At 42.1% G+C, this 26,084-nt stretch overlaps 1 protein-coding gene across 1 annotated transcript; it reads right to left on the bottom strand.

The window, feature by feature from the left end:
* Window positions 1–2,832: 2,832 nt before the first annotated feature.
* Window positions 2,833–16,253, bottom strand: RGCC (regulator of cell cycle). The gene is made up of 5 exons (XM_061457274.1): window positions 16,115–16,253; window positions 15,783–15,962; window positions 5,799–5,906; window positions 4,335–4,397; window positions 2,833–3,155 (listed from the first exon to the last, which is right to left on the bottom strand). Exons 1-5 carry the CDS (start codon window positions 16,149–16,151, stop codon window positions 3,148–3,150), a joined length of 396 nt encoding a protein of 131 aa, XP_061313258.1. The 5' UTR covers window positions 16,152–16,253; the 3' UTR covers window positions 2,833–3,147.
* Between the last annotated feature and the right edge of the window lie 9,831 nt (window positions 16,254–26,084).

The raw sequence follows: 26,084 nt of genomic DNA, 5'->3' as shown, positions 1-26,084 counted from the left end.
AAAAATGAGCACCTTACCAAGTTTAATGAGTGACCATATATCAGCTGAGCCTGGGTGATGGCACCGAGGACACACACAGTCAATAGCAAACCCAAGATAAAGCACATTAGCTCAAGCCTCAGTGGCAGAGGTTTAAACTAATCCGTTTAACCTTGAATTTGCTGTAGGTAAAGAGCATACATGTAAATGATTGTTGCGCCTCACCTTACACATGTCAAGCTGCAGCAATACATCTGCTTAGTCTCAGCTCCTCGTTTCCACTTCTGGATGTGTAGCATTAGCACAACAGGGTTCTGACTTGCTTCTGAATTCAAATTCATCATCACGGTGTGAGAGGGAGGTCAAAACAAGGATTAAGACTGGTCCATAAGCACAGTGCAGCCTCCAGCAATGCCCACTAGGGATTGAGTGTCACAGGAACTTTTCTCAGCAATGCATTTCTCAGTACCGTAGGTAATGAGATGATGAACTTCAGTTGTGAGGATACTCCAGTGGAATGACATCTACACTAGTGCCTTTCTTCTGACACAGCAAGACATTCAAAATTCAGCCTAATACACTGGAGGAATTCAGATCAACAGCTTCGCAGAAGACACTCCCAGATTTTGCAGCTGATTGTCACCAGAACTGCTGTATAAGCAAGCAGACATCTCCACTTTTTCATGCATAAATAAGATTAAAACACACAAGCAGATGGTCATTTAATCCCCAACTCCATTCCCAAGTGGCATTACACAAAGTGAGGGACATGCCTCACTTTAAACCTCTGGTTATACTAGAAAAATCTTCAGAATTGGCTGTTTGTAAGGACAAAGTATTGTCATTCCAAATTACTGTAGTAATTTGGTGATTTCACTCAATGAAAGGAGACATCCAACTGTAAATACCGATTATTGGGCCTAGTGTTCAATTGGATTGAGTGTTAACTGAACCTGTAGATGGAAAGCACTCAGGCCCAGTGCCTCAAACTAATACAACCTTGAGCAGCAGAGGAACAAACCACTGTCTGTCTCCCCCCACCTCACCATTGCTTGAGGCAGCCACACATAGTTGGAGTATTCTGACTTTATGATGGTAAAATCTACCATTTACCAACACTATCACTTACCCTACCAAAGGGCATTAAAATATAGAATAACAGCCAAAACTGCTGCAGCTATTCAAGCAGTGTGAAAAATACACACTAGGCTAAAGATGTTTCTTAAAGGAAAAGTAAGAGCTTGTCTCCTCTGTCCTGGTTCCCCTTACCTTAGAGAGGCACCAAGGCTTTCAGCAGGACCTATGTAACAGCAGGTCCTACACTAGCCAAGAGAATGCCCCTCACTAGCTTTGCACAGCAACACATCCTTTTGCATCTGGGACTGGGGAGAAGGGACAGGTTCCCCTCTTGATTTCACATAGGCAGATAAAAGGAGGATTTACTCTTATGAGTTTACAACATAGACCCAGATTTCCATTATGCTCTGGTTTTGCTGGAGCAAGCCTACCTTGCTGCTCAAAATGGGGTTCCTGCTGTGCAGGAGCCTCCCAGAGCACAGTTGCTGTCTCAAACTTGAACCACCCCACCTTCCTTCAGAGATTTTTGTAGTTAAGCTACAACAACATGAAATATCATCCTCCTAAATCAGTTCACTCCATCTCTAGCCTAAGGGGCAATTTACTGATTGAATCTACAGAGAAAATGTTGAAGTATTTTCTCTTCAGAAAAATACTTCTTACATTGCCCTTCTGCCTGAAGTAACGAAAAGACCTACATAACCACTTCAATATTGTTTCAGACCATTTAACATGTACCCAGTTCAGAGTTTTACTTTCTTACCAGTAAGTAAAACTGGAAAAATCATACAGTATTTAATAACACACAAAAGTTTCAGTCAATTTTTAGGAAATCTAAAGCAAGGAGATGGATTTGCAACATCCTCATGGTGTTCCCATTAGCAAATGCAGAGTACTTTCCCCTAGCTGCAGAAGGCAAGTCAAAATCAGTCCTGTAAGGTCCCTAAGCAACTGGCTGGTAGCTGAGTCACAGGTATGTCCTTCTCCAGACAAAAACACATTCAAAGATGGTAAATGACCAAGGAGACACAATATTTAAACCACTTATGCAATGGCTTACAAGCCTGCTTTGCTCAAAATAAGACCTGGAGTTCAAACAAGCCCAGCTTATTTGATCTGAACAGATTGGGCAGCAACTGCATGAGCAGCTCAGACAGAAGAGCTAAGTGTAATGCCTGCAGCAGCTGGAAGACAGCTCACATAATGACATCCCCAGTGCCTACTGCATATGGAAACAATTGGGTTCCTTGTGAAACTACAGATTCACCTTCCACTATTTCAGCATAACACTGACGGTTAGGAAGACTTTTAAGAGCAAGAGAGTATTTCAGACCAAAGGTTCTGGTATCAGAAACATCCAGACATTTAACTATGCCTTTGTGATAGAGGATCTCCATACCTAAACCCACAGGCCTAAATGCCTGACCTCCCAACTAGTAGAATAGCATGTAATTTTAAAGCTAGCTGTTACATGGGGTTTGAAATAGGTGTTATTGTTCAAATCTGTACCAAGTCAGTGTTATTCCATTCGTATTAAAGCAAATCTGAAGTAGCAGTTTGAACATTTTTTTATTTTTCTGATTATATTAATTTTACATAATACAAAATTCTCTTATTTAAGCAATTTAAAAAGAAAAATAGGAGATTCCACATGAAGCCAGCATAGCATTTTGCCTAACAGGTAATATGCCTTTATCAGATAATTTAAAGCTTGACCTTAATTTGTACTTCTGTTTCAGAGTTCGCATGCTCACATGAAGCTTTCGGACACCTGGATTCCAGTTCAGGGTTTATTTGCATACAAAAATATATTATATGGCAAAAAGCATTAGAAGTTCAACTATATAAAATTACAAATATATTTTCATAAAAGCAAATTTAAATTAAAATTCAAGCTATATTTTAAAGTAAAATACAGCTGTAACGCTTGAATTGTCTTATACCATCTGCTGCAGAGTCACAAAACTGATGTTACCAGTTAAATACTTGTAGGAATTCACAAAGGTTATGTTCAGAAGGTAAATATCCTGGGTCGTAAAGTTATCAGACAAGGGCAGCAGTTCTCGGTCTCAGACTGATGTCACTTATCCTTCACATACCTGAAAATACAGAACAAGAAGGATCATTAAGTTCTACATTAAATAAGACTGCATGTTGTTTACATACCAGACACCCCTTATGTTCAGCTTGCTGGACTGCCTAACAGGCCAAAATTATGCCTTTTTTAAATGAACATAAAAGCCAAAAAAAAGTCTTTCAGAAGAGCAGCCGATTAGGTTTCGGTGGTGTAGATGAAATGAGCTCAAACATACATCCATGACAGAAGTCAGGAAACCAGAATTATATTTCAAGTAAGAGAAGTGAAACTGGGATTAAGATACAAGTAAGATGACAAGGAAGTAGGCAGCTCAAAAGGGCAGCTGTCTTGAGTTAAGTCCAATGCAGATGGCCAAGGCTTCAATGATTACAGAGAAGGGAAAATACCTAATGAATACAAGAAACTCTCAGTTCACAGTTTATTGGAAGGGGAGGGGTTGCTCATGCTGCTATTTAGGTCTAATCCTAAAAATTTGTTGGTTTGGGTTCTGCAGTCTGGTTCTATACATAAAAACCACAGTGTCACATCCATAACAGCACAGAAAACCAGAAAGAAGCAGACTACATGGTTGGGAATAGGAGGGTGGGTTTTTTAGTTTTATTGTTTTTCTTTAAAAATAATAATGAAGAATCTAGTACTGTAACTGGGAAATACATCTAGATAGTGACAGGAAGAAGTGACTTAAATTCCATTCCTGGTTGACAAGCACAAACAGGTTTTTGACATTTAATCTAAGACAATAAATACAGATACCTGCTTATTAATTCTTTCATAAAGCTAAATCCAGTATAAACAGGTTTCCTCACCTACAGTTATTCCTCCAGTTGCTTATCTTCACAATGAAGAAAAAGTCCCACTTTTTAGCTGAGTTTTAAGTATTTAAAAAGTGATGTTTACTTGATGCCTGTCACTGTCAAGGAGAGGTGAACTGCAGTTCCCTCAGAGGTGGGGACAAGGGTTCACTGCAGTACAGCCTTTGTCACACAAGCTAAACCGCATGCCTTGAACATCCAGGCAAAGGCCAGAATTCAGTCTATTTTACCTTCTTATCCACTTAATGATCCATGCAACTGACAAACTAAAATGAAGCCTACTTCCCTTCGCTCTCCCCCCATACACTGGGTTTTCATCATTCTTTGACAGTACCAAGTGAGATGCAGGCAAATAAAAATCTACCTACTTGCTAGTGTCCTGTCAAGATCAGCAATGAAGTCTTCCAGTTCTTTCGTGTCTCCAAGCTTTGCTGCAAAATAAGAGTCAATGCTATTTAGACATGATGTATTTCTCCAACCAAAAGTAACACTGAAACCACACAACCCTCCAAATAATTTTCAGTGATATCAGACATACTGTAGACTATTTTCAGGGCAGTTCAATAGGGTTGCTGCAATGTCCAAATGCATTCTTAGAAAACAGGAGAGAATTAAAACTATTCTTATAGTTCTCCATTTGAGAGAAACAAAGCAAAGCAATCCTTTGTTCAGTTTCCTTAAAACACAGAAGTTAAAGTAGAGAAAAAAAGCCACATCTTTGCTATCATGAGAGTTTCCTTTATTGAATCTATTCAAATACTGCATTCATGGTCCTAATGAAACCCCAGACAGTTATCCCAGTCCTACCCAAATATATGCCTCTTAAATCGTGTCAGGATCACTGGTTTGCTGTGATGTCAGATCTTTTGATCTTGGTCCACACACTATAAATTTGGATCCAAAAATTCACACAAACCTCAATTCCCTAGAACACCACTGGTTCCATTCAATCTTGTTTTACTCCAAGTGGCTTCCTTATCCCTATTCCAAGCTAGTTCCAACTCTATTTCTATGATTCTCATCAGGAACAGCATCTTGACCTTTAGTGTAGCTTTTGCCAAGTATTTCCTGCCAGTTTAACTCAACTCTTTTTTGCTACTTCTTATTAAGTATTACTCGCTATTCTTCCCTTGTATCATGCTAAGTACGCATTTAACTTGTTTTTGTGACCACTCACTGTGGAAAAGACATGAAAGCACAAAAAGCTCCTTGAGCAAGCACCCGAGAAGAGTTGTAATAACAGCACCATGTAGTACATATGTATTGATTTATCGATATATCTACTCTAGAGTTCATTTAAGTTAACCAGAACAAAACAAGCTCCTGGGGAGTTGTATCAGCTGCAAGACAGAAGGACTTTGAAACAGCATAGCTACAAAGGAGGGACAAATTACTAATAAATGGATTGTATCAGCAGTGAAAGGTCTGTATGGATCTAAGTAATTGTGATAACTTGAATGGCAGCATATAGCTTCAGAGGAGTCACCTAATGCACCCCTGCACTCAGGCTAAGTACTTCTGTATATAGATGGGACACTTAAGTTACTTAGTTGCTTCAGTAAGAAGTAACGCAAGTTAATGCTTAACTGAAGTGTTCTGTAAGTAGTACCATAATTTCTCATCAACCAAGAAACTGTAATTTTCTTCAGCTTGGTGTTTCAAAACCAAGAGTTGCAGGTCACCTGCAAAGATGTGCAGATGCAATGTGCTATTGCAGTAATAATTGGATTTGTTACAATTAAGAAAGTCAATGTACACATGTGAATCCTGGCTCATAGAAAGAAGCCTACATAGTTGAGAATTAGGAAGAAATGCCAACAATTAAAGCTTACCTTTACATGGAGTTACTGATGGAGATGGCAAGCTTGGAGTAGATGCAGTTGGAGAGTTGAGCTTTTCATCACTGAGGCTGAAACTATTTCTGTAGAGTGAATCTGCACCTGTAAGAAAGTTACATTATAAAGTAAAATTAAGACCTGCAATTTTGCAATAGAACTCAAAACAAATGGGGCCCTTCTTATATAGGCTTCAAAATTTGTAGAATTTGAATTTTCAGACTTCAAAACCAGAGGGGTATATAAATCATTTATTGTGTGAAGGGCATTGTTACCACACCTACAGTTAAAAAGCAAGCAGTCCTAGGTCAAATCCTCACTCCTGGTAAGGAAAGTGTCAGCTTTCCCTGCAGTCAGCATCATTTGGACAATATTACAAGAATGGCAATTATCCCCCATCCACTAAATTAGGCCTGGTGTGACCTGCCTAATTCACAATATTCTAGGAAATTCTGGTCACCTGGTTTTGAAATGCTATTAGAAAAGCTGAATGAAGAGCACCGGGACAAGGACAGTTCCCCAGAACGCAATATATTCAGTGTTGCTCTCATCCCTGAAGCAAACTCGCCCATTTCTCCATATATTACTCTGCTGCTTTAGGTCTTGTGTTCCACATAAATGATATAGCACCTTTTAATTTTGTTTTACTCTGTGACTCTGGAGATCATAAGCAGTACATCTATACACAAGATGTTCTGCAGCCTTGTATGTGACCTTTCAAACGAAGCTTTACATGCCCTGGAAAGCAATGGGAAAGGTTCCAATACCATTCTGATATTCTTGGATTTTGGACAAGGCCTTCAGTTTCAAAAGTATGAAAAAAAGTGATCTTTATCTTCTCTCTTTTCATAAGAGTTCTATGATGCACAGTGCATACAAAGTATTAGTCATGGCTCCACTGGAAGGAGGAACTGTCATTGTGTTAGAGACACTAGAACTACTAGTTCCTGCAGTTTTGAGCCAGTGACCTGAAAACCATAAAAGAAAGCATTGTAACACGAACATGTCAATAGCCTCCATTGATGTGGTACATTTCCTAGGAAATGAATGTATGCCTCATTACATAACAATTTTGCCTCCCTGCAGCAGACACAGTGTTTGTCTTTACAGCCCCAGCCTAGCAGGTGGTTACACTGCAGCATTGAGTCCACCCAAGTCAGTACTGTCACAGCCCCTTGGACACCTGTCCCATTTGTGATGCCAGGAGGTGACTGCCTTCATTTAAGGGTGCCTTGCTGAATTAGTAAAAGAAGGCATGAACACTGCTTGCCATGCCAAGATCTCCACCTCTACTGAATACTGCCACGATGCTTGCAGATATCAAACACAGAGACCATCATTCTCTAGAAGACTACTCCTCTACTGTAAGTTTCCACATCTTTGGGAAAAGAAGCGTGTCTCCACACCCCATCTCCTCTAGCCTGCTGTCCTTACTAGCATTAAACCACCTTCTACAGGAGTACAGGGGTACAGTGCCAAATGAGGCCAGATAGCTGCATCTACTAAGCCTTCAAGGCCAGGTTGGACAGGGCCTTAAGCACCCTGGTCTAGTGGAAGGTGTCCCTGCCAATGACAGAGAGGGTTGGAACTAGGTGATCTTGAGGTCCTTTCCAACCCAAACTATTCTATGATTCTATGTTTCCCTGTGTCTTCTGTGCTAGCTTCCAAGCCTACCTTTGTTGTAATACACACTGAAAAGGCTTGTGACAAGCTTCAACCTTCAACCTGTTTTCTTCTTCTACATGTATGTTAGCCCACCACAGTACTATGTCTTTCACAGTTCACTCTTCAAACAGCTCCTGCACATGCTACCTATAGAACAACACAAACATAAGCAAATGGCATGACTGACATCTATTACCTGGGACTATTGCTTGTCCAAATCAGCCATCAGTCAGTATTTCTTGCTTAGAAAGAGGGATATACTGCTTCTTGCTAACTTTTCATTGTAATTTGTTTATCTTCACTTTTAAGAGCCTGTTCTCTCTAAACCCGAGCAGGTCAAAACCAATCTACTTGAAACTTCAGATATGAGAAAGATTTAATGAATACAATGCAGAATTTAGATAATTTTAGACAGAAAGTTGGAAAAAATAGCACTTATTTTTCTAAAAAAAACCAAGCAGTTCCTAAAACCATAAAAAGCAACCTAAGGGCAGAGGTGGGGAGGAGGTGGGTGTAAATCTGACACTGCTCTGCAATTATGTGTGTCCCTGGTGTTGTACCCCACACTATGAACCCTGCACATTAATGGTTTGAAAGTAACAGAGGTATGACAAATTTCCTCCTGAAATCAGCTTACAAACCAACTTTCTACTAAATCCACATTTCTTTCCAGCCAAGATGCAAACCCTAGTGACCAAGAAACTCTGAATGGAAAATTCTTGCTGTTCAGAACAAAACCCCTTGCACCACAAAAAAGCCAAATAACTCACACAAAGCAGTGCTGTAGCCAAGAGCACAGCTCACTGAAACACTGACGGAACAGACTATAGATAAGACATTTTCTAGGCAATGGATCCGAGAAGAGCAGAACAAAAACTTCCAAATTATTTAATATTTTTACAGCTTTTTGAGCTTATTGAATTAAGAAAAAATTAACCCACAGAACAATGGCTACAAAACTGAGTGTACTTTAACAGGGAGCCTATGCTATTAGTATCCAGACACCAAATGTAGTAATGCTGGGAATTTGCGTTACAAACCAATCCTTGTCATACACCAAATCTAAAGCTCCAGTTGCTCTTATATATAGTTGGAATAAAATGTTCTTTTTGTGAATGCTTGTGAGGGCAACTCAAATTATGAAAGCTATAATAAGCCATTTAAATTATCTGCAAACTACTCGTGCAATTCTTTTTATAACCACGTACACATACATCCAAGCTAGTAGCCACCTTTGATTCTTCATGTGGTTTTCTCTTCATATTCCTTCTATAAGCAGTTGAAAGTACTGATGGCTCACCTCAAAACATATTTAAACCAGAAAATGTTATTTCATACTGGCTTCCCCAAACCTTATGCTGGTAAATATTTACAACTGGCGAAAAAGAAAATAAGACAGAACTGTTGCTTTAAAATACCTGAATGTTTTTCTTCCTGTCTCACAAGATGAAATGTTTTCACAAACCAGTGTTATCTTCTGATGGGTTGTAAGATTAATAGTTTCAGGAAAATATCAATATTTATCTTCCTCAAAAAGCAAAACCAAACTCTACCTACTGGCTGTGGCTTACAAATGTCACCATGCAGCAGCAATTCTGATGACAGAAGGAGGAATGCATTGACTCTGCCATCAAGGTCATTATAACAAATGCTGAAAACAATGCACTCTTAAAAATAAATACTTGTGATATCTGTCACATAAAAATAACCACTTTGGCAAAGTGTGTCTGTAGGACAGAAAGCTCTGGGAAAAGGACACTTCAAGTCCTGGCTTTCTACTAGCTGCCAGTCAAGATTTGCCCATTCACCTCCAATAATGGCCCTTGGAAGAATTCCACTGCCATACAAAGGCAACATCCTCTGCAACCCAATAACCAGAGGCTGATGCCAAGGACCTCTCATTGCTGCTGTCCTTCCTCATCCAGCCCCTTCTCTCCCACTGAGATGCAAGTTCATTTATCATTCATTCCTTACTTTTCACTTTGTGTATTGATTCTACTGCCTGTGCATGTATATATACTATGCCCCTTCGGCTGTTTAAAAAAAAAAAAAAAAAAATCAACCCAAACCCAAAAAAATCAACCCAAAACATTCAAGTTGTCTTTTTTAAATCAAGTCCTTAAAAAATCTGAGAGTTAAGCTACTGATTTACATGAAACAAACTAAACCAACAACTGCAAAATTAGGGGGTTGGAATAAACATGGGCATATTTTACTTTGACAAAGTAATCTGTAGTTAGTATTGACCTTTGCTGTTCCAGTACATGGTTAAACCACAAAGAAAATCCAGGGCAACACCATGTAAATATGGAATGTCCCTACAAAATGAGCAATTGAAAGGCTCTGGTAAGTAACTAACGGAAGGATGAAAACCTCAAGCTTAATTTTAAAACAGACAACGGAAAAAGTTCAGCTGTCTGACTTCTTTAATCTTATGCTCTTTCTAGTACCATAGTTCAAGATACAATTTTAAAGAGCACTGGAGTGGGCAAAAATCTTTAATAGTTTTCAGTGGGGAAAGCTTTGGGGGGTAGAGTGGAAATAAATCACATCTTAAGTTTTGGAGAGAGGAGCTTTAAAATTTGGCTGAAGTCCCTATAAGCCATGAATTCATTATAAAACAGTAGCTCAGCATTTAATGCTCAGACTGCACAACTCATTCCTAGTCAGAACATAGCCTACATGCTAAAAAATGAGAGCAAAATCAGAGATTTCTAATGCCACCAGTAGAAGTGAGAAATATTCATGATGCCTGTTTCACAATACATATGTTGCAGCCCTCAAGGGCAGTGTTTATTTTGATCATAACCACAGTTACACTTGGCTGCAATGTTTATTTTTGTGATTTTTTTTTTGCCTAAGCTAACAAAGCAAACATCTGTTCCAATGCTGACATAAAAATCACGTTTTCTGTACTGACACATCTACACTTTGTGGTTTAAAAGATTTCAAATCACAGTTACAAGTGACCTGGGAAGCCTGAAATTCAGATATACAAGCATGCTTTCTCATTATTCACAAAGCTTACCTTTCCCTTCCCTCACCACACTTACTACCTGCGAGACAGTGCTTCCAGCTCCAGCCTTCCCCCTTTTTAATACTTCCTTTATAAAGCGTAAGAGGAACATTTATGCTGGAAAGAATGGGAAATCCTATCAAAAAAAGCACATTTCTCATTAAAGTACCTGGAGAGAAACTTGTGCACCTGAAACATCTGGGTTTTCTTCCCCTTGATTGTACTGGTAATTTAATCACATCATTTAATAAAATGTTATTTCTCCATGGGAGTCTTGCTTCTTTTTTTTCCATTATAAATATTCTGTTCCCTTCTTGTTGGAGATAGACCATTAAATATTTGAGGAAACAATTTACCTTCTCAAAATGTTTTCTTCTTCATCATATAAGACTGAGATTTGCTGCTAAGAGCAAAAAGCTCACCTACCCCACATTTTGTGTCTCATAGCAGATGCCTGTAGAAGAGTTTATCTAGTTATTTTTTGAGGGTGTAAGCTTTTAACATCAATGATACCTTAAGACAATATGTTCTACAGTTTAACTATACACCATGAGAAGCAATCACTCTTCTTTTCTTGAAACATGCTGATTTAATTTGATTTCCTCATTCTGGGTGAAGTAGAAGTCAGTCGCCTAATGTCACTTAGGATTTTCTGGAAGACTAGCTCGTCCCACCCAAAACATCTCTGCTCTAGCTTGACAGCTCCAGTCTATTTAATCATTTGGAAACTATTTTATGCCTTCAGTCATTTCTGTTGCCTTTTTCCATACTTTCTTTACTGTCGTATATTGCAAGATTGCCAATGTAAACAGGCTTTTCAGGATGAGTGCTGCAGTATGAAGTGACCAATGCTTCATCTCTAGATAGTGCAGGCATTAGCACAGGCACACAGAGACATCCATGGCATGTAACCATGAATGCTTGCACTACAAGCAGGCATTTGGTGCTAAGAGATATTGTTCAACCCCCTAATAAACCTGCACCTACTTCGTTTTGAAATTACAAAATTAAAGAGTTCTAGATGCACTTAGAGGGTGATTTTGTTGTATTTAAAAGCCAGGACATACCTGTCATAAAGCCTTTATATATTCCTAAAAATAACTATGAAGGTACACTGCAGGCTGTTAAGAGTGAAGGATTAAATAAAAAAATATTTTACAACACTTTTAACAAAGGCTGGACGCTGAACCTGTTTGAAGAAAACACATCCAGAGCTAAAAATATGAAGCATTTCTCAGAGCACAGCAGCAGATTATGGTTTAGCTTTTCAGTGTTATTATAACTTTGGCACAGGAAACACTAAAGTGCTTCCCTTCTCAACCTCACATGAAGTCCGACTTTCTCTTCACTATACTAATCCTGACATTGCCATATACTGTACTAGCACAATGCACTGACATCATTTTAGTACAATATATTAGCACATAGTACAATATACTAGGACATGCGATTTACACAGGCAAGCCTGCACTTTTCTCTGCAAGCTTATTCCAACACACAGGAAGCAAATTATATCTGTAAGAGTTTGCCTATGTAGCTGCATCTACAGTAGTGGCTTTTACCAGCACAGCACACTAACACAAATCCTATTTTATCACAATCAACATATGCTGAAAATAGCAAAGAGTTATAAGGTATCCCTCAACTTAGAGGTTTCAGCATGATTAATAACCTAAACTACAAGCTGTTATACATTGAAGCAGTTGAATACATCGAGTTGAAACACAACTGATACTCACAGTCCAGTAACTCAAAGAATGTTGGAGTAACAGTTGCATCATGATTTCCCAGCACTGACCCCATCAGCTGTTGTGGTTAATATAATGCTTGTGGGCCAAGTACTAAGATCATCACGAACACCTGCGCATGCAAGCCTTTCTATTACTGTAAGGTCTAGAGTCCATCATGTTATGTACAATACTTTACCATGGCCAAGACAGAGCTCATCCAAAGAGCATTTACTCAAATAACAAGACAAGATGTGGGAGAACCAAGTACTATCCTGCCCATTTTCCACTGCAGTATCTTCAAGTTTGTTTTTTTCCTTAGGAGCACAAAATATGAAGGATCAGAATTTCACTTGGTACTTTTGGAGCTAGCCCACTCAAGAGGGGATTTTTAAGGTTAAAAGCAATACTTGCAGGATTAACTATAACTGATGAAGATCTTCTGTAAATATTTCTGTTTAATTAAATGGGCTCATTCTCATGGGAGAAGCCCGAGGAGACAAAAGGCTTTCCTTACCCTAATAAACAGTATTGATCAAGCATGACCAGTTGATATCTATTACTAGCTTGCTGTAAAATTGAATTTAAGATTGATTCAAGGGCCTTGAAACAGACAGTTGCAACAGTTTAAATCATCACCTCCCCTTGCAGTCCCACCCTAGACGCAAAAGATACCACTGCAGGAGTGGCCAAAAGATACATACGCCTAACCTTCAGCCACACTACAGCAGTTAGGAGGATTACATAAACCAACAAAGAAGAGATAGTGCTAAAATACAATAATCTGAACTGTTCTATGCATACCTAACAAAGCACACTTGGAAGAGTCTTGGTACTGGATAACAAGATTCTGCAAAGGTGCAAAGACTGTTCATGTACAAGAGGATCATTCAAATTATCTGCAGGTAATATTGTTGGAATTCCTTTTGCATTGTCAGAACTTGCTCTTTCAGCCCATGTTCTCCTTCACCTTGCAGTGGTGTTTAACCTGAGCATTACCATGGGAATAGCAGAATCACAAATTCAGCACTACACTTGCACTAAACAAGACAGACCAAAAGAAAGGTGAACCTAAAAGGAAAAAAAATGAGCTTGAACAGAAAGAGCCTGGGTAAGTAGGAAATTCCCTGCATCTATTCTTAAATTAGATGTAGGGAGTGTAGCTGGATTACATCAGACACTGAAGCATGTTTTATAAAAGGTTCTCCTTATAAATTGCAGCTCCTCTCCAATCTTGCTGTAACTTCAAATAAGAAGTTGTCTGCACTGAACGATGCCTTTAGGAAGAAGTGATTTATCGGGCCTTCTCCAAGAAGCGAGGAGAGATGGTTGTTTTACCATTTCTCCTCTCTTAAACATATCCTCATACAGCTGACACTTTTGGATGCCAATAGGCTACTCTTGGTGCACCCTCCTAGTCCAGTATATGCCAGTGTCCAGAAGACAGTGATTTCAATTTCTGTAGAGCCATCTTTCACATGATGCATCACCAAGGGAGGAACCACAGCGCTGGATGGGATTTGAAAGCTTGACAAGTTTCTCATGCAAGATCCTTGAGGACTTTGTCTACAGCCAGCAAACTGTGCCTATCCTGCTATCAATCAATGTCTTCAATCTAAATCAGTGCAGATTTGTGACACATGTTTTTATTTTCCAGATCTTCCTGAAGATGTGGTCTGCCCATTCACACAAGATGCTGTTTCTCTCCAGGCTTCCCACCGTGCCAGAGAACACCATCTTCCTCCAAAATGCCTTCCTTTCAATTCTAACAGCAATTTTAAGCAGTGTTTGAGACTTAAGTTTTCTGAACAAGCAACTACAGATGTCTTTATCTGTTCAAGAAAAGTAAGTTCTTGATTCTGTTTTTTTTTGGGGGGGGGGGTGTCTTTTTGTTTGTTTTTTTTCATGGTTTTCTTAGATTATTTCACTCTATCATTTTAAACATCTCATTTGTGGGTAAGAGTATGTAAGAGGTTAATGTATCACAATACTGAAGACTGCACAAGAAATAGTAACACTAGGGCTGTATTGCTGCAATTGTTAATAAGCTTTTATTATTATTTGAAGCAGGGCTCACATATTTCATAAGCTTGTCTCAGTAAAGGCAGACCTCACCCTACACACCCTCAGCCACCCAAAAGGCTAGTGTCCAGCCTAAATTGGGCACGCACTTCCAAACCTTTCTCAGAAGGAGGGAGATATTTACAAGGAGTGATTCACCCACTGCATTATGAAATAGCAGAACATCTTGATCCACATATCTCCACTGACTACAGGAGAAAATACAAACCAAAAGGCACTGACAGCCAGGGCATCCACCTTCAGGGCAGGTAAAACATTACCTGTCCATGAAGTGAAATGCATCCTGCCCGTGCTGATGAAATAAAGGGCTCTGATAATATGCTCTCATAGCTTCAGTATGAGGAAGATTACGTTAATGTTTTAGCACTAAGTCAACAGAACTGTGAAGTAAGGCCCTGAACTGGTAAAATACTTAAAACAGAAATTAGGGGAGCAATTTTATTACAAATAGCTGGAAAAGAGATAAGTTTCATAAAGCTTTCCTATATAGTTAAGGACTAAAAAATTGGGTATAGCTTGTTTTTAGCAGAACTTACTTCTAACAAAGTAGACCTTGAGTCTACTGCCCCCAAGGAGAACAACAGTTTCCAGCCTCATTGTCTGGAAATGAAAATAAGTTTTTTCTCCCAGACTACCAAAAAAATAAAAGGCATAAAACTTTTTTCCAAGTTAAAAAAAAAAAAAGCTTAGTTCCAATTCTGTTTTCTTGCCCAAAGCAGGTCATGAGTCAGTATCTGCTTCCCACCCTTCCTGTGCTATGTTCTGTATGCACCACTTGTAGACAATCGATACACTTGTGTGCAAATTAGCTTAAAATCATCACCTCTGAAATAATGATAACACTAAGCCATAAACCTGTACGAGTTTCCACCTGTTCTGGAAAGCACACGTTAGTTAACTTTCTCTCAAATCATATTTTTGCTACTGAGATAGAGCAGACAGTCACTGTTAAATTAAGAACCTCATGGGATGGTTTGGTTAGAAGGGACCTTAAAGCCCCCCCCAGTTCCAACCCCTTGCCATGGGCAGAGACACCTTCCACTAGACCAGGTTGCTCCAAGCCCCATCCAGCCTGGCCTTGAATGCTGCCAGGGATGGGGCAGCCACAGCTTCTCTGGGCAACCTGTGCCAGTGCCTCACCACCCTCACAGGGAAGAATTTCTTCCTAGTATCTCACCTAAGTCTCCCCTTTCCCAGTTGAAGGCCATCCCCCCTTATCCTATCACCACACACTCTTGTCAAAAGTCTCTCTCCAGGTTTCTTATAGGATCTCTGCAGGGACTGAACGACTGCTGTAAAACGTCTTTCCTTTGACGCGCCGGGGTGCCCCGCTGTCCCAGGAGCCCACTTGACCTCCTCCCGTAGCGAGTGTTTCACCCCCGCCTCCTAACCCAGCCTTGATGTGGCTTCCCCCAGGAGCTTTCGCCCTCCTTTCGCCTTCTGCTGCTACCACTGCCTCTAACACCCGCCGTGGAACAGCCGGACACTCACTCTCGGAGTCGCTGAGGCCGCTGCCGTCGCTGACGCTCGCGCTGCTCCGCCGCTTCATGCGCTCCAGGTGCTCGCTGTAGTGGAAGCGGCGCCGGCCGGCGGGGCAGGAGAGCTCGGCCAGCACGGTGTCAAACTCCCCCAGCGCCTCGGCCAGGCCCCCGCCGCCGTCCTCACTCAGAGCTGCCGGGCGGAGGCAACAAAGTCAGGACCCTCAGGGACCGGGACCCGAACCTCGCGCCCGAAGGTGATACCTACCCACCGCCCGCCCGCCCTCCATCCATCCCTCCCTCCCTCCCTCAGACCCCCCGCCCCGCCTCACCAGCCGCTCCCACCTTGACCCGCCGGCCGCTGGCCCTGAGGTGACTTCATTGCGGCGGTGCCCCAGCGCTGCTGCTGCCGCCCCTGCTCCCGCAGCCAGCACAGGCAGTTCGGAGCTGCAGCCGCCGCCGCCGCCTCTTATAGCCCGCCCGGGCGCGAGGCTGAGGCGGAGCGGGAGGGAGGCGGCAACGCGGCCCGGCCCGGCCCTGCCCTGCCCTGCCCGCCGCTGGGGGCTGGAGGGTGGGTGCAGGTGCGCCATGCCGGGACAGAGCGGTTTGCATTCAGACTGAGTCCTTCTCACAGTTCACCACTACCACGAGTGGGAGGCATCGCCCCTTGCGCTCTGACCGCCGCTCCCGACAGCGTGACCCTGCCTTCGGTTTGCTAATCCCAGCTGTGGCTCAGGAGGGGTCTGAGCAGGGGTTGTGCCAGACTGCTGGTGGAGGGTACAACGAGCGGCTGTGAGGAGGGAACCTCACAAGAACACGGGACTGGATCGTCCTCACCCAGCCCCGTGACCGGCCCGACAGACCAGGACGAAGAAGTCTGCCTTACACTTGCAGCGAGGCTGTGGGTTCCCATGCGGCAGCACTGCCGCTCAGCCCCCCGCCCCGAAACACGTTCCCCATCGCCACCCCTCATCTGTGTGTGATTATTGCAGCGCCCGGTCCCTTAGCGGGCTGCGGACGTGCGCCGGTTCGTTACAGAGGGTGACCCGAGGGGAGAAGCAGGAGGCAGGGTGACACGGGAGCTGCTCAAGCACAGGAAGCCGTGGCCCCATCTGCGTCAGACAGGGCGTTCTCCAGTGGAGAGCTTTCCTTGCATTAGCGCTTGTCCTGAAGTCAGGTTAACCTGATGTTTATACGTGCCTTAGCTACCGAACATTGCTCTTGTGCTGTCTCCTGCGTGTTTTAAATAAAAGCCATCTGAGCAGCTAAAATACCAGTTCTGTTAAGCACTAACTGGGGAAGGCTCTGTCCTACTTATTTACAGGTGGCAATACTGAAAGCAGACATCAGGTGCTATTCCAAGCATATGCATCAGGAGCTATGATTATGTCTGTGTGCAAATCAATATATATTTTCCTTAACTAGAAATGATTTAAGAAGTCCTTCCCTGTGAGGGTTGGTGAGGCACTGGCACAGATTGCAGAGAGAAGCTGTTGCTGCCCCATCCCTGGCAGTGTTCAAGGCCAAGTTGGATAGGGCTTGGAGCAACCTGGTCTAGTGGAAGGTGTCCCTGCCCATGCAGGGAGTTGTAATTGGATGAGTTTTAAGGTCCCTTCCAACCCAAACCATTCTGTGATTCTGTGTGTTGATGAGAACATCTTGAATTAAAATGTAAGTGTCAAGGACAGGGAGAGGTAAGAAAAAATCTCTCCAAAACATCTTGACATTTGCAGACATGTTGTCATTGCTCCTGCAAGATACAAATCAAGAAAACAATATCCTAGACAATAAAGCATCTGTATCTCACAGATCTGTTCACCTCTCCTTACCGGCTGGTATGGAGACATTTATTTATTTTTGCAGCGGATCAAAAGAAGCTCTCATGGTGAGGTACAATCATTATTTATTCTGCAGCTTCCTCCTTTCTTGTGGTCTTCCTCTGTTTTTCTTTCTGCTAATAAAAGTGGCTACAAACAATCCTTTTTGAAGACCACAGATGGAAAGTGAGGTTAAAAAGTAGGGAGCAGGGAGGCGGGAGGGCATGACGTCAGGAACACAAGCAGAGTGAAAGACAATAGACACAAGGCAGAAAGGAGGACTATCGAGTACATGACTCGGTAGAACTCACAGCCCCAAAAGACAAGGACCTGCCCCCACAGCTGACATGAGTTCTCTTTTGCCCAAGCACTGACACATATGATCTGCCCTACTGTCCACATACATCCTCACCAAGCACTGGTTATTTGGTCTTGTGCTTGGCTGTATAGCAAGACATGGCTATGGGGCAGAAAGTGTTTTACATGAGGCTTGAATCTATCCATTTTGTAAGGAATACAGGCAAAATAACCAAAGGCTGAAGGTCCTCCTGTGCCCTTCCTAGTATTTCTCCTTAAAATGGTCAAGCAATCTCACAGCTGTCTGGGATGGGGTCTTAGGTCACATTGCAGAGGAGCACACACAGAGGGGGGTGAAGTTGTACAATAAGGCTTGGGGTGTTCAGGGGCCTTGCTGCCTCAAAAAGGGGAATTACCTCCCTTACTTCTTCCTTCTTGTACTCCTGGCCTGGACCTTCTGCTCGTCTTCGGTAGTGGGTTTGTCTCCTTTTCCGCTAAGCCGATTCAACACATTAGAACAGCAGAAAACTAATCCAGTGAGAAAGCTGGAAAGGGCCTTGGGAGACATGGTTTAGTGTTAGGCATCCCTGCCCATGACCGAGGGGTTGGAGCTAGATGATCTCAAAGTCCTTTCCAACCCTAACCAGTCTATGATCCTATGATTCTATGATTCTGTTAGACTGAGTTGAATGGGCTCATCAGCTAAGGTAGGTGAGCTCCAGAGCTGGTAAAAGGAGAGAGCAGGTGGGGACGTGGGTAGGGGAAGAGAACAACTGCTTCCCTCTAGTAATACAAGAGTTTATCCCTGGCCTTCTCTTTAAACTATTAGTTTGTTCTCAAATTTACCATTTGCAGAGTCATTTCTAGGCATGCTGATTCCATAAATTTCTCTTCTTCACAGCCACTTGTTTGGGAGTCTTCTTTCCTTAAGAAAACCCGGGCTTAGAAATCCTTGGTGATGTTTACTGTTCCATAGACCAGTCTGTTAACATTTCTACCAGTAAATACTCATGTTTTCTCCTGAGCAGCCTGTGATTCCATTAAATGCAGCCAACGTTCAGCTGGTGAATTTTAACCTTTCACATAAGCCATTAGCTTATACATGAGGAAATGAAGATTGACTTTTGTGCCTATCGGTTCTATGTTACAGACCATATAGCCATGTACCTCCATAAATATTCCTGAAGGGCCCAAAAACGCTCCTGCTAAACTGGATGTGTTTTTGACACTGATGCCAACAGGAGCAGCCCACATCTGGCAAAACAGTCACTTTCTAGCACAGTCCCCCTTGCAGACTGGCACGCAAGGCTGCTCATATTTATTGGTAGAAACATCCACCCCAACTTGTAATGTAAACCTCAGCTGCTGAATCCCTCCCATCTCTCAGGCAGCCATCCAAGATGTATTTGAAGTGAGTTTCTTCTTGACCATTCGACTCCGTGTCTCCAGATCCTCCTCAGCCAGTGATGCAATGTTTACAGTGGTTTCCTGCTGCATTTTTAACCTCACTGACTCGTGAGCCACATAGCTATTTAAATCAACAAATCCTGCCTGTAGATATGCTTTAGGGAAAGACTTTCAGAACCTTAGCAGGTACTCTGATACAGCCAAGTCACACAGCTCACAAGGTACTAAGTTTTCTAAGTGAAACACAGTAATTTCAGACACAAAACTCTGTTGCTACATCAAAGAGAAGCCTAGGACTGGTTCACACATGCATTGGTGCTGCAGGTTGACTAGTCCAGTGGTTTTCAAACCATAATGCAGACAGATCCATGAACAACTCCTGAGGCATTCACGTAAGACAGGAAAGATCAAGACAAATTTACTGGAAGTAGGTTAAAATCCACAGGACCTATGTGGCCCCATATGCACATATGCAGAAACTGGAGCTGCCAAGGGGGGTATTTGCAAGTCAGAAATGGCTGAAAAGGTGTGGTCTAATCAATCATTCTTTTCACCACTTTGAAGATCAAGAGTACCCCAAAATATCAATCCTGTTGTGTAAGCACCAGGTTCCCACAGTAAAAAGATGTCTTCTGAAATCCAAGCCCATCTTCTCACTGCTATCGGAGCTAGATAAAAGCCGGAGTGACAGATCCCTGCCCATGGACGCAGCCTGGAGTTCCGAATATAACGTTTCCATGCATTTTCCAATATTTTTCAGCCTGTGAAAATAATAATTCTGTACAAAAGTAACAGTACCAAGTGGTTAAAGTAGATATTTCACATAAAACCTGGGAATTCTTCACTTATGAGGGTGGTGAGGCACTGGCACAGGTTGCCCAGAGAAGCTGTGGCTGCCCCATCCCTGGCAGTGTTCAGGCCAGGCTGGATGGGGTTTTAGCAACCTGGTCTGTTGTGAGGTGTCCCTGCCCATGGCAGGGGGTTGAAATCGGATGAGCTTTAAGATCCTTTCAAGCCCAAACAGAAGCCCATCATTGCTGAACTTGTAGCTGAAGGAGACCAAGGGAACCCCAGATTTAGACAGCTGTGAAGGAAGAAGATGAAAACTGCTAGTGGATGAAAAAGCACAGGTGCCGGCGAGACTGACACACAGGGAATCTCAACTCCTTGGGCCACAGAGCAGGAATAGACCAAACATCATCGGTATAAGTTGTCTCCCTCTTCAGTGCATCACATCCCTGCCCTCAGGATGCTCTTTTGAAGCGTGAGATGGTGGTTAATACTCTAGTCTATTTTATCCTTCACACTGCAAGTGGAATTGCCTACGTGAGTGAATTGCTAAACTTGCTCTGTAATGAGGACAGCTGCCTAATTAAAACTTGGCTGAGACGAGCCATGCATTTTACATAGGCTACCTAGCTACCATCAGAAGCATAAGAACCTGCATTTGCTTCCAGCAAGTCTAAATACAGGATTGTATTGACCTGTAGCTCAATCTATGACACCAGTGAGAAGAGTGAGTGACTTACAGCAGAACAATTAATTGTGGAAAAACTGCCACAAAGAACTCTTTTTCCAGAGATATTTCACAGGATTTTCCTTTCTCTTCTCCTAAGGTTTTCTGTAAAACTTAAACCTGAACTTGGATTTAATACCAACTGATGCAATTCCTTTTGATTTTCTCTCTCCCTTCAATTGACGCACACTGGGTGCAAACTCACGGACTAGATCACTGCCACCCATGACCATGGCCCTGGAGCAAAGCATACATCATCCTGCTGAATTCTGTCAAAACCTAAGCTCACTTTCTCCGACTGATCCCACTTCTAACTTTTCAGCTTGTCAAATCAAGCTCCTGAAGGCAAACACAATATAGCCTGTGCAGTTTTTCATTCCTTCATCTTTCTGTGAGAAGAGACAAAACCTCTTGGAGTTTTGAATGGATATATTTACATAGGGTATTGACTCTGAAACATGTTTATGGCAGTTTAGATGTAATCACTATTGCTGCAGCTGGATTAAAGGTCATTCAATCAAATAGGTATGATTGTAACCTATATTGACATCTACGGAATGAACAGTTAGTTTGAGTGAGACTGCTTCAGATGCAGGAGAAACCAACCAAAACACTGCTTGAAAGCTGTACTAGTGTTTCTGGATCTTAATGTGTTAAGGAAATGGATGTTGTCTGGTAGTTTTTCCTTTGCAGCTCAAAGGAGAAACTAAAGAACAAGCAGAGAGAAGCGGTCAAAAAGCCAAGAAGACAGCAAGACAAATGTAAGCAAAGGGTCCATGGCACCAAGTCAGGAAGGGTGGAGAGCCTGGCAGCTGGAGTGCTGTGTGGCAACTGAAAGTGAGGAAATTGACTCCTTTTGACTCTGCTTTCAGGAAAACAAGGCTGTGCACATATCCTCTGCATGGGCAGATGACACACAAGACTGCACAAAACTGACTGAAGGAGTTTGCTCTTCCAGGAAGTTCTCCTCCAGCAGAAGCCGTCCGAAAGAATCCAGGACCAGTACATATGAGTTTAAAAGGGCAATGTGAGGAAAAAGAGAAAGGAAAAATCACACATATGAATGCAATGTCACAACTTTATTTTCTGTGTTCACATGTGGGCTCTAGCTCAGGGAAAACCGCTGTTTCTACCTCCACCTGATGCTACTGCTACCATAGCAGGGTTGGTGTACATGAATGTGCTAGATCATGAACTGGAGAAGCTGAGTTCTTTACTTTTCTGCAGTTTTGCTTTGAACCCTTTAATGACTACTGCTCCATCAAGAACCTTGCACCATTTCAAATGCAAATACAAAACAGTTGTTTCACACCTGCTTTTGCTATGATTGCTGATAAACTGAGGAGTTAAGATAGGTGGATACTGTGCTGCTTCAAAAAGATGCTGATTTTGTCAGGAGAAGGAATGATGACTCAACAGTGCATGATTACATACAAGAAACAAATGGTAATTTCAGGCTTAAGAGGCTTGTATTTCATAAAACAATATCTGTCACACAAACCACATTGGAAACTGATTAACTCTTATGAAATGTATCAGGGAGCTCTTATGTATTAAAATAATAAGACATTTCTCCTAATTAATCTCCTCCATAAGTAAAATAAAAGGCAGTGGAATTTTCAGGCAGATGTATTTTATACCAGTGCTATTTGCTCTGACTAAAAATGTGCATTTTGTACTGGTTCTATTATGATACTTTGCACAGTCACATACACGTAGCCTGTCTGGTTCAGGCATCTTGTACTTCATATCCAGCATTGTTTGGGGACTGTGGGTTTCCAGAGCCTTAAACCTGGCCAAAAAATACAGCCTTTAAATTGATGCAATCAATGATTATAATAATAGTAAAATACACTTGTGGTCAAAATACCTGGCCAAAAAGATACTAACCACATCCAAGAAAAGAATTATGTTGCTTGCCTAGGAAGAATTCCTAGATCTTCCTAGATTTTCCTGGGACACTGAATATCCTCTGGGTTTTGTGGTGGGTTTTTGTTTTCTTTTTGAGAACGTACATGGGTTTTCGTTTTGTCTGTTTTACTTGCCCTAGTGTGACTAAACCAATGATCTGTTTTTTCTGTGGTCCAGAAGCATCTTTCTCATGTATTGCATGAATCTCAAGGGGATTCAGACCAGTACAGCCACAATAGGGGAAACCAGGAACGGCAGGGGGTGCAGTATGTCGTTCCCATTCACCCCACTGAAGCAAACTACCAAAGCAGGCTGTAAAAATCAAGTCTTGCTCTCCCTGCCATGCTCTGTTGGCTTTAAGGCAGGAGGAGGCAAAAGGAGACCTCTTGTTTGCTGAAGGCATGTGGTTGCATATGTTAGAACAGAAGTGGAACTCTTCATTTATCTGTTTTGCAGAAGCGCCAGTCATTGACCAGGACCCCATTGAGTCAGTCACCATACAAATGTGGGACAAAAGCAGTAATCCCTGAGCTTCGGTTAGCCAGTAAATCACCCCTTTAAGGGATGGGGATTTGCATATTTATGGTTGGGAAATAACGATGCTTTAATCCACTGGGGCCTCTCTCGTTATGAGTGCACAAGGGGTTGTGTAGATGGGAAGAAAAGAACCCGTGTTACTGTCAGTGACCATGTACTGCATCCAGTTCTTTCTTCTGACTGAGACAACTGCATTCCAATTTAAGAATTATTATTAAAAGCCCTGTTTTTTGTTTTTGGTTTTTTTTTTTCCACTTTTTCCCAGCATCCTGGGATAATAATTTTTGTGACAAGCCATAGCAGCATCCTGTTTTCCTCACAAATGAAAGTCAAGTAAACCATGCTCTAATTCTCCCAGCCAGAGGGAGGATCTGTGGCAGCAACTTCTTCCATATAGTCATTTTCTATTTCCAACTTCTAGTTCATAAATAACAGCGTTTCAGAATTACCTATTCCATACTGCCCAGTACTGACTCACCAGCTCTACGTCTACAGCAGAGGATTTGCATACAAAACTAGAATCAGACCATTTACGCAAAAGGACAACAGTTAAAAAATCCCCACAACCGAACATAACATACTACTGAAAAACACAGGCCTTGCCGCTGTGGACACTTAAAAACCAAGCTCTGCACATCCAGGTTTAACCTGCCATGGTGTTGAAAAATGTGTGTGTTAGCCTGAGCTAAGTGCTTAGAGCTAAGTACCAGTACATGTCCTCACCACTTGGAATGGCACTCCAACCCTGAGCAGATGAACTGTGGTCTTTGCTACGGAACCCAAAGTAATAAATTCATCCATAGCAAATCTAACTGCTTCAGTCCACTGGTTTGCATTTCCCTAGAAAGGCATTTAGACATGCAGGGAATGTTATTAATAGAAGTAAAAGTTCCCCCAATTTCACATACTCTCTGAGCTCACTTCAAATATAATCAAGTGCATAGATTAGCTAAAATTTGATTAAACATCACCAGTGACAGTTAACAGACTGCTTTGGTGCCTGACGCCTTCTGTAGATCCCTGGGTATCTTTTACAATACCATTTACAGAGCCAGGCCTCATGCAGGTATGCAGGTATAGTTGGCTTACATTTATAGATAGGCTTTATAACAAGTTTATTACCACAAGTCTTGAACTAGGACTGCTCTGTACTAGGCATGTTGCATGGGGAACAGGAAGACAGCTCCTGCTCTGGTCCTCACTTCCTGGTTTGCTCTAAGTTTGACCATTTATCATATGAAATCAGTCCTGAAAATACCACGTATTTCCTTCTCCCACCTCACTGCATACCTAAGATACCTCTAGGAACCTCTCAAAACCTGAACCTCTTCTGAATCCTGTTCTCAAGTACTTTGTCTAGACTTCAAATACATTTAAGCAGCAAAGTCTGAGTGGTGAGCAGACAGTGTCTTTAGCCCATGACAAATTAACTGGAGTGAGAGCTAATCTTCAAAGCCAATTCACTCTGCCCCTCTCCAACAGCTTGAGGAGAGTAAGGCAGGAACTGGGTTGACTGATGCATACACGTATGACATGGGATCTCCTAAAAGGCCAACCTGACCATCTGTGGGGCCTTTTCCAGTGTCTCTGTTCTCAGCTAGTACGACATAAGCCCAAGCAACTACGCTCTCAACTTCAAATTTCCAAATCAATGAACACAGCTGGGTTATACAATTAAGCACATACAACACACCGAGGACCCCTCTCCACTGCCTGAAAGGAAAAAGAAGACAGGCATTTTCATATGCCCTTACTTAGAGAACACCTGACAGTAAACAAGACTGCAGCCTTTCCACACTATGAAAATATTCTGGATGCAAGGCTTCCCTCTAGTGGAAAATCCATGAACCACCAACTTTTCATTAACATCTGCAGTTTAGACGTGAAAAAATGCCAAAGTCGATATAAAAGTGCTGTGGAAATAGTAGAGTGGCAAGTACATTCAGACATAAAAACATGATTATGCTTGAATCTTCTGTGTCATACCTAAAGCTTGACCTCTTCCTAGCTAAAGGATGCCTTGTTCGGGAAGTCTGCAGATGCTAGAGCTGAGATGCGAGAAGCTGCCCCATCCCCTCTTAACTGCTAATTCTGGACTAAACCTTTGTTATCTATATGAATATCAGGGACAGGGTTTTCCACCGGGGCCTAGGCTTTGGGAATAGGCTTATTCCTACGAAAAGAAGTTTGTGAGCCTTGGGGTACACCTGCCTGCTTGTTTGTGGGAACAAGAGAAGGGAAGGGGGGTGGTACTCATTCAAGATGACAGTAGTACTGCAAGACCCTGCACGAGACTGGATGCTTGGTCAATGAGTTCTTGTGAGGTTTATGTCATTAACACAATTACTTGGTTTGTGCAAGGATATGTGGGAAGGATCTATAAAAGAAAGCCACAACAAAACAGCTCAAACCAAAAGGTTTTCCAAGATCCATGAAACAAGACAGGTAAGTGAACTTATTTACTGTAATTTATAGCAATCAAAATTAAATTATAGGATCACAGAATGGTTTGGGTTGAAAGGGACCTTACAGGGATCTCCTAGTTCCAACTCCCTTGCCATGGGCGGGGACACCTCACACTAGACTAGGCCGCCCAAAGCCCCATCCAGCCTAGCTCCTCTGGCTAGGCCAACTACAGGAGATCTGTAGCATGAACAGGCCACTTCTTCCACCTCTCTGGGTCAATGGAACAGTAGTGCTGAAAACAAGTAATATCCCAGTCTTAGCCTAGAATATTTTGGACTAGCCTCAAATGAGAGAGGATAGCCAGCCTCAGATTTGATACCTGAGATCAGGTGTAGGGTGCAACTGTGCTGGGGCAATGGAAGAT

Source organism: Pezoporus flaviventris, unplaced genomic scaffold (genome assembly GCF_033815535.1).
Source record: "Pezoporus flaviventris isolate CSIRO_AGI_PZ_B2104156 unplaced genomic scaffold, CSIRO_AGI_Pfla_v1 ptg000025l, whole genome shotgun sequence".
NCBI classification, from domain to species: Eukaryota; Metazoa; Chordata; class Aves; order Psittaciformes; family Psittacidae; genus Pezoporus; species Pezoporus flaviventris.
This window is presented reverse-complemented; position numbering and strand designations above follow the sequence as displayed.